An 8,319-nucleotide genomic window follows, 5' to 3' on the forward strand; every position below is an offset into this window, starting at 1 on the left:
CTAGGGGCTCTGTTGTAGCTGCTGCTCTCTTAGTGTCTTCCCCAGCAGGATCTCACTCCTGGGACTGGGGAGGCAAGGATTTTCGGGATAAGGTGGGGGGGAAGCCTGCTCTAGCCCATCTGGGGAACAGCCTGGGCACAGCAGGGTTATCCTTAGTATAAAAAGGTGTGCACGGCGATTCCTACACAAAATACTTTTATTAATAGCCAGCTAAAACCAGTGATCCAGGCAGCAGCCGGGAAGGGAAGAGGGGAAGAAAGAGGGAATCCACTTTCAGGCAGAGGGATGGGGTCAGAGTCCAGCACAATATCTGGTCCGTGGCCCTTATCCCCCTCGAATGCCTGGGGACAGCAGGAGGATGCTGGGTAAGGCAGCCCCATCACCAAGCCCAGCTTCTCGGTCCCACACGAGCAGGCTGCAGTGGTAGCAAGCGGGTGTGAGCACAGGAACAGCCCCGTTTCGCCAGCACTAACCCAGGCCCCCGGCCGGGCCCTCCCTGAGCTTTTGCAGCTGTTAAAATGCCCCTCAGGAGGAAGGCAGCACACGGCACTCACACGGCAGGGGCTGTGCCTGCAAGATGGAGAAATGAGAAGTCGGGGGGTGAGGGGGGGCCTGGTTCTGCCCCGTGAAGCCCTGCTTGCTCCTCTCCTGCCTTTTGGCCCCCCGGAGGGAGCGCACCCACAGCTCCCGCCTGTGCGTTTGAAAGCCGCAGGGACTACCGCCTCACCTCTGCCCCTGCGCGCAGCTGTCCGGCGGCTTCTTCTGGCTTTGACCAGCACCTCGGGCTCGGACAAGGCAGGAGCAGCGGTCGCTTTCCTCCTTCCATGAGCACGTCCCTTCCTCTGCCTGTCAGCTACCTCCTCTTCCTCGGCTGACTTCAGGGGTTTTGCTGCAGTCTTGGGGTGCCGTTTCAAGGCACGTGTGGTGACCTGGGTGGACATCAGAGCCAAAGCTTAGCAGAAGTGTGCTTGGACCGCCAGATGATGAGAAACTCCAGGAGTAGGAGCACCACCATGAATTTGGAAGCAGCCTGAGCAAGGCACAGGGAACAGGAGAGCCTCTAGACCCGGCAGGAGCCACAACCACAAAGCTTCTTACCTTGGGGGTTGGAGTCTCAGGATCTGCCTTTGGTGGAGCGTGCTTCTTGCGGGGCATCTGCCCTGTGTGAGAAGACGTGCCCAGGTTAGGCAGGGTGAGGAGATGGGGCAGAGCGCGCCTGCACCACGAGGGACAGGCTGCAGCACAGTGACCTTTCAGGGTGCTGTCCCACGTGATGTGTGAACTGAGCGCTAAGGAACTGGCACTGGGGTGGAGGAATGGCTGCAGGGGGCCCCTCTCCCCCCATCCCAGATTCCCTCCCCTGCCAAAACAGCTCAGTTTGTGCTTGCAGCCCCAGGGAGAGCACCCCCCCAGGGAGAGCACACCCCACGGCTCCCAGCCTGGCCGGTGAGCAAGGGGATGCAGGTGCAGGCCTGGAAACCATCCTGCAGGTGCAACAGCCATGCCCGGGGAGGTCAGTGTGCTGATAAGAAGCCCTGGGGACAGTGGGCTCTGTCCCCCAGTGCCACGGGCTGTCATGGGCCCATCAGCACCCCAGCAAGAGAGGCTTTGCTCCTGCCTCTGGCCCCATGCTGTGCCGCAAGCGTGGGGCTTCCCAGTCTCCAGCCCTCCCGGAGCAAAGGCAGGTCCCACCGGGAGGAGAGAGGACACTCACCTTTGGGAGCCATGGGGCCAGGCTCTCCCTGCAAGGAAGGTGACACAGCATTGACTGGGGTGCGCTTGTTCTGCAGGCAGCAGCAGCAAAATCTGTGCCCCTTCTCCATCCCGCAGCCAAGACAGTGATGGGAAACAGCCATGTTTCCCTGGGAAGCCAGGGGAGCTGGGCTTGCTCTGCCTGCCCTGTGCCTTGGGGACTCTCTCATCAGCCCCTGCTCCTTCTGCAAGGCCCCGCCATGGCACCTCACCCAGACAGGGGGGCACAGGAGGGAGGAACAGGGCTGCCAGACCACCCAAGTCCCCCATTCCCACAATTAGTCCCTCTGCTCCAGACTGCCTGCCATCCCCTGGCCGGCTGGTCACTGCAGATGGTCCTTGTCACCTCTGCAGCCAGCAGTGACAGCAGTCTGGCAGAGAGGGAGACCCCCAGCAACACAGCGTAGTGCTGGGGGGTCTCAGGAAGCAGAAAATGGCTAGTGTCCCCATGGAGCAGCGGTTGGGAGGCACCCAGCCCCAGGCGGTGACCCTGGACTGCTACCTGGAACCATATGGTCCTGCCGTTGCGGTCACGCAGGGAGCTCATGCCGGGCACCAGGTAACATTGCAGCCAGTTCTTGAAAGCGGCGTAGTTATCAGAGTGATCTGGGTCTAAGAGGTTTTTCTCTAGGAAGGGAGAGAGGGAAAGGACAGAAGTAGAGAGGAAGCAGTGACCATGGTGTCAGAGTGCCCTCCCAAGCCTCCTGCTGCTGGGACAGCAAAGCCCAGGCCTCCCTGCCACCCCCAGCTGTCCCTGTCCCATCACCTTACCTGTGGCGATGACCTCCATGGGCACAGTATGGCACAGCTCCAGGAGATCTGGGTTCTCCCGCATCATCTTCAGCTTCTTGCTCAGCGTCAGGGAACGATTCTGCAGGGGTGGAGAAGGGGAGGGAAGTCACCCGCCAGCCGCCCCAGCCTTGCTGAGGTCTCTCCAACAGCAGCCACATTCCCCATCTCCTCTTGCCCTTCTGAGGACAAGCTGCCACACTCCCCGCCATGTGCCAGCCCTGAGCTCACCCCTGCAGGCTCCAAGCTGTGCATTAGCGTATTCCCCACAGCTACAAAGATGTGAAAGAGGGCTAACATCCAGGAACACCAGCAGTTCGTAAAAACAGCCCTCAGGTTGTGTGCTTTGTTTTCAGGCTTCCTTAAAATAGCCACCTCCTCTCCCCCAAGGCCACGTGATCAGCTGTGGCCTCTACTGCAGCCTTCCCCAGAGATTTTACACCTGCAAGGTGTGTTTCCCTTGCTTCTTCCTCTTCACCCACCCCAAATATAACCAGAGGCTTACTGACGGCAGAAGCCGGGTGCAGCCAAGCACCAGCACAGCATGCAGGCATGTGCCCGGGGAGCTGTCACAGCTCGTCAGCCCGGCCACGTGTGAATGAGAGCCAGACACGTGAGGTTATGGAACTGTGGCACCCCATTTGCCACTCCGCTGGAGGGGCAGATGTGCTTAGACACGGGTGTTTATGGCAAAGGACAGTAACATGCTTGAGGAGAAAGATCCTGTGCCACAAGCATTATAGCTGTGAAGGGGAAATGCCTGCCACTGGGTTGAGAAAGACCCAGAGCAGCAAATACCTCCTGACAGCAGTGTGGGCACAGGCTGTGTGAGCTGTGCAAGGGCCTCGTGACGGTGTTCTGCCTCATCAGAACGATGAACCAAACACGAACTGAAACTGGCCCCGAACCCTGGGCTGGAACAAGCCCAGAACAGCAGCCGTGAACCAGAGCTTTATGCTCAGCTAAGCCCAAAGCAGAGCCGGAGCAGGGCAGCCAGCTGAGGCCAGACCACCTCTACCACTGCTGAGCCCAAACCTGAATCAGGGATGCTTCTCAGCTCAGTCTGGCTCCCTGCACTGAAGACAAGAGGCTCCCAGTACCCCAGGGAGCTGCTGAGATGTCCTGCAGGGCCACAGGCAAATGAATGCCTGTAGGGCATCTATCTGGAAACCTGACCCTTTCTGAGCACGTAAAAGCAGCAGGTGCTCCCTACCTTCTTCCTCCTTGCCTGCTCCTGATCCTTCAGGGCCTCCAGCACAGTCCGAGCCTTTTCAAAGGGAGGGATCTTCAACCTGAGACAATCCATCTGTTACACGTAAGCCTGAACTCTTGGTTCTGGCACTTGCCTGCGTCTACCAGGCAAGGAGGCCCAGCTGGTTCAGCCGAGTTGCTGCCGAGCTCTGACAAACTCCTGGAGCCCAAACCTCCATGGCAGGTCAGCAGGTGCTCAACCTTACCTGTACAGGATCTCAGCGCGGAGGTAATTCCCAATTCCATTGAAAAACTTCTGGTTTAAGAGTGCCTCGCAGATGGGCTTGTCAAAAGCTTTGTCGTCCAGGTTCTTCAGCACGTTCTCCCTGCAACAGAGCACGGGGCATCAGGAAGGCTCCCCTGGGCATGGCTGTTGTGCAGTACGAGCAGCCACCACAGCGGGGCCTTCCCTCGGCCGTGGGAAGGGGAGGACGCTCACCTGAAGGCCTGATACTCGGAGAGGACGCAGGGCCCGCGGCCCAGCTGCCAGGCGTCACCCAGGCGCCAGGAACCGAAGCGGCGGGCGTCGACGAAGCAGAGGGCGCGCGGGGGGCTCTCCTGGGTGAGGAAGCGGAGGTGGGCATGGCGGGGGAGCTGGGCGGCGGGGCACAGCCGGAACGACCCCGACATACCGAAGCGGAAGACGAGATCCTGGGTGGCGGCGGGGCCCAGCGGGGCCAGCGTCAGCCGCAGCTCCTTGCCCCGGGAGGTGGCCGAGATACGGTAGGCCTCGCTGCGGAAGGGCACCTCCGGGCCCCTGCCCACCGCCGAGCGCTCCACGCCGCCCGAGAACACCACCCCGCCGCACGCTTCATTGATGTAGCGCCCGGCCAGGTGCAGCTCCGGGCACTCGGGCATCCCCGGCAGCAGCCCCGCCGCCTCGGCCCGGTCCGGCCCCACACCGGGCCCGCCGCCCCGCCCCGCCCCCGCCTCCCATTGGCTGCGCCGCGAGCGGGGCATGCCGGGAGCTGTAGTCCCACCGCGTCGCCCAGGCAACGGCCCCGCCGCGGCCTGCAAGGCCCAAGGCGCCGCCGCGGGGACACACAGGCGGGAGGCGGCTTGGCTTTGTCACCGTCACCTTTATTGAGGCTGCCCCGGGCGGCCCCGGGGGTCTAAAGTACGCGGGCAGGGAACGCTGCCCCCGGCCTCCCCCTCCCCAGCCCGGCGGTGCCAAGGCCCAGCTGGGAGCACCAAGTCCGGCCTCGCGATCGATCCAGCGTCGGTGCTCCTTTTCAGCTCCTCAGAGAAGGGTGTTCATCAGGGCCTGCGCCTGTTTCAGCTCTGAGGAGAGAGGAGCAAGGTGGCGGGGGAGCTGCCAGCACCACAGCATCTCTCCTTGGCCCCGGCACCACCCCCTGGTCCCAGCATCCTCTAGCATCCTCCCCTGGTCCAAGCATCCCCTCAGCATCTCCCCCTGATCCCAGAATCCCCACAGCATCCCCCCAGCATCTCCCCCTGGTCCAAGCATCCCCCCAGCACCAACATCCCGCCCCCCCCCCCCCGGGCACCAAAATCCCCCCAGCATCCCCCCCAGCCCTCCAGGGCCAGGGGTCCCTGCTGCCACCCCTCCTCTGGTCTCACCTGCCAGCAGCACCCGGAACTTGTCAGCCGAGAGGGCCATGGGGATGGCCACTGTCTTCCCATGCTCCCTGTCCCGCACGTTGAAGATCAGGTGCACAAGGGGCTCGTTGACCTCCCGCAGCTCGCTGGAGCTGAGAGTGTAATCCACCCGCCAGCGCACCGAGCCCAGTTGGCTCACTAGGGTGGGTGGGTGGCCAGTGTCAGAACCCTGGCACCCCTGGGCAGGGTGACTGACCCCAACCCCCAAACCCCATGTCCCAGCAAGACTCAACGCTGCACTCACATCTCAGGCTACAGGCCCTGAGGCTGTCCTGTAGGGAGCTCTGCTTCTCCTCGTAGGACCGGCACAGCCCGCTGGCATGCTCTGCTCAGGGAGGAGAGACAAGACAAGAAACCCCCTGCTCACACCTGGCTGAACCCCAGTAAAGCACTCAGAGGAGCTCCTAGGGATAGATGGCACAGAGGGGAGATAGATGGCACACAGTGGCTCTGGGCGTGAAGCCGCAGTGCCAGAAGCTGCCAGCTCAGCCCTAGCACGTCCCCCCTGAGGGTCCCCCACCTTTGGGCAGCCCCAGCTGCTGCAGCTCACTTGACAGGGACTCGCTGTCCACATTGTGCTTGGCGGCACTGGAGAGGATGAAGCTGAGGACGGCGATGGTTGCCTTCACATCCCCCGACTCTGCAGGCAGGACAGAAGGTCAGCTCCACCGCCTCGGCATATGGGGCCCCTGCCACATTGCTGCCCGTCACCAGCATGCAGCTCCCTGGGGGGTGAGTCAGCACCACTCACCCAACTTGGCATCCGAGGTCAGCTTCAGAATCTTCTCGTACTGTGGGAGGGCAGAGCGTCAGCATCAGGTACCACATGGCCACATAATGCCCTCCCCACCCACATCAGCGCTGACCACTCTCACCTCTGTGTTAACAATAATAATAGTTAATATTATTACTACTGGTACTGGCTGGCAGCGTTCTCAACACCGAGGCCTGGCTTAAGACTACAAAAATCAGTACTATTGCTAATTATGCATTTATAGTGTTGCAACGCTTTGTCTCCATCCCGGCCCCCCCACGGGGGGGTCGCACTCACCTCGATGGCCTCCCCCAGCAGGTCCCGCAGCACCTGGGCGCAGATCAGCTTCAGCTTCACTGAGGACTGCGGGGGCAGAAACAGAAGTGACCACCGTGCCCAGGTAGGGGAGGGGGACACGGGGAAGGGAGGGGGACACGGGGAAGGGAGGGGGACACGGGGAAGGGAGGGGCGGCACTTAACGATTTTGGCCAGGGTGCTGATCTCGGCCAGGACCCAGTCCGGGCAGTCCAGGTCCCCGCAGAAGCGGAACCGCTGCGGGGGGAAGGCACAGTCAGAGCCCGTCGCAGCCCCGCCGCGCCCCCCCGCGCCGGCCCCGCCGGCCCCCTCCCCACCATGTCGCCGCCGGTCCCAGGTACCGCTGCAGATACCCGCCTCCGCGACCCGGAACAGCTACCGGGCGGCCGCCCCGCCTCTCCCCGCCCCCGCGGCGCGGCCCCGCCCCGGTGCTGCCCCGGAGCGGTGCTGCGCGCCCCCGAGGGAGCTGCAGCGGGCAGCGCTGCTCCGCCGGGGGTCGCGGCAGGGCCGGGGGGCCGAGGGCCGCAGCACGGCGACGACCGCTGGCCCGGGGAGGTGCCGCTGCGCCCCGCCCCTCGCCCTACAGCCCCGCCCTTCGCCCTACAGCTCCGCCCTCGCTCTACAGCTCCGCCCTCGCTTTACAGCCCCGCCCTTCGCCCTACAGCTCCGCCCTCGCTCTACAGCCCCGCCCCTTCCTCTCTAGCCCCGCGCCCCGCCCACCGCGGCTCCGCCCCCGGCTCCGCCCGCCCCGCGTCGCTCCGGGGCTTCCCCGGGCACCAGCACCCGTGGGCGGGACGATGCTGGGCTGAGGGTCCGTCGGGCAGAGCTGGGACACCCGGCAGCGGGAACAAGCGGGACACTGTGGGGTTCAAGGGCATCAGGCAAGGACTCAGCAGCTGCCACAGGCCCAGCAGAGCCCTGGTTGTTCACACTGGTGGCCTCCAACTGCTGTTGGAGTATTATTTTTTCTTCCCCTGCTTTGCTTTTCCCCCGCTGACTCAGCCCATTTGCTGGGATTCCCCCTTTTTTGGCACGCTTGCTTTCATCACTGCAGGTCGGCTCATTCCTGCCTGCGCCTTCGGGTAAGTGTCACTTCTAGAAAACCAGCATTTAAAGAGATTTCTGTAGAATAGGTTCCTCTTTTCCTCCTAAGTGCAGCAGAACTAGTCTGGTTAGGCTGGTCAGGCTCTGGGTTATGCTTATTACCCTTCACTCACCTGCTGGGGGTAGGTGACATCCAAGAGAGGAGGTGTCAGTTCTGGGGAAGTTCTCACCCCTTGCTTTGTGCAGCCAGCCCTACAGCTGTGAGCTGACAAGCAGCACCAGCACCTGCTCCGTGCCTTTGGGCATCCCTCTGATTTTCTCAAAGTTTGGGGAATGCAGCAGGTTTTTCCCCCTGAGGAACGTGCTTGTGGGTCACTTCCAGGTAGAAGCTGGCAAGGGAGGGTGGGAATTGCGGAGCACTACGTGGATTCCTTGTCTTGCAGAGTACAAGGGAGGGCTGGCTTTAGCTCCTCTTCCTCTTGGAAAGGGAGAGGGGAGCTCAGCACGTCCCTGCCAGCAACACGCAGGCTCCCTGCTCCCGCAGGACCGCCCCATACAGCCTGCAAGCAAGGACAAGAGCCCCAAGGGCAGGATGAGGTCAGCTCTGCCCCTCACTGCAGAGAGGCTCTTCCTTGCCTGCCTTGGAGATCCTTGGGACTGGATGATCCTTGATTATAGAATAAAAAAAAGCAACTGACATTTCCTTCTGAAGTGAGTATCTTCATGTACAGCCTGCTTTCTGCCTCCATACACTGGGGAAAAACATGCAGCAAGAAGGGAAAACACACCTAAGT

The 8,319-nt window shown here is 62.2% G+C and overlaps 2 protein-coding genes across 2 annotated transcripts; both read right to left on the reverse strand.

Moving 5' to 3' along the window:
- Nucleotides 1-178: 178 nt before the first annotated feature.
- On the reverse strand, nt 179-4,724 carry NEIL1 (nei like DNA glycosylase 1). Its single transcript, XM_056345240.1, has 9 exons — nt 4,232-4,724; nt 3,999-4,118; nt 3,755-3,833; nt 2,524-2,623; nt 2,255-2,379; nt 1,715-1,742; nt 1,099-1,160; nt 728-929; nt 179-570 (listed from the first exon to the last, which is right to left on the reverse strand). Exons 1-9 carry the CDS (start codon nt 4,648-4,650, stop codon nt 551-553), a joined length of 1,155 nt encoding a protein of 384 aa, XP_056201215.1. The 5' UTR covers nt 4,651-4,724; the 3' UTR covers nt 179-550.
- Nucleotides 4,725-4,862: 138 nt separating this feature from the next.
- On the reverse strand, nt 4,863-7,034 carry COMMD4 (COMM domain containing 4). The gene is made up of 8 exons (XM_056345241.1): nt 6,799-7,034; nt 6,647-6,718; nt 6,464-6,529; nt 6,164-6,203; nt 5,933-6,052; nt 5,657-5,737; nt 5,374-5,550; nt 4,863-5,073 (listed from the first exon to the last, which is right to left on the reverse strand). Exons 1-8 carry the CDS (start codon nt 6,799-6,801, stop codon nt 5,033-5,035), a joined length of 600 nt encoding a protein of 199 aa, XP_056201216.1. The 5' UTR covers nt 6,802-7,034; the 3' UTR covers nt 4,863-5,032.
- Between the last annotated feature and the right edge of the window lie 1,285 nt (nt 7,035-8,319).

Source organism: Falco biarmicus, chromosome 7, assembly GCF_023638135.1.
Source record: "Falco biarmicus isolate bFalBia1 chromosome 7, bFalBia1.pri, whole genome shotgun sequence".
Classification (NCBI taxonomy): Eukaryota; Metazoa; Chordata; class Aves; order Falconiformes; family Falconidae; genus Falco; species Falco biarmicus.

Coding starts and splice junctions, on each gene's coding strand:
- NEIL1 (XM_056345240.1), bottom strand. CDS start 4,650: ATGCCCGAGTGCCCGGAGCTGCACCTGGCCGGGCGCTACATCAATGAA. Junction 2,380..2,523: donor CATGGAGGTCATCGCCACAG/GTAAGGTGATGG, acceptor CTCCCTTCCTAG/AGAAAAACCTCTTAGACCCA. Junction 930..1,098: donor CTGAGACTCCAACCCCCAAG/GTAAGAAGCTTT, acceptor ATGTCCACCCAG/GTCACCACACGTGCCTTGAA.
- COMMD4 (XM_056345241.1), bottom strand. Junction 6,530..6,646: donor TCAGCACCCTGGCCAAAATC/GTTAAGTGCCGC, acceptor CTGCCCCCGCAG/TCCTCAGTGAAGCTGAAGCT. Junction 5,074..5,373: donor GTTCCGGGTGCTGCTGGCAG/GTGAGACCAGAG, acceptor CTCTCTCCTCAG/AGCTGAAACAGGCGCAGGCC.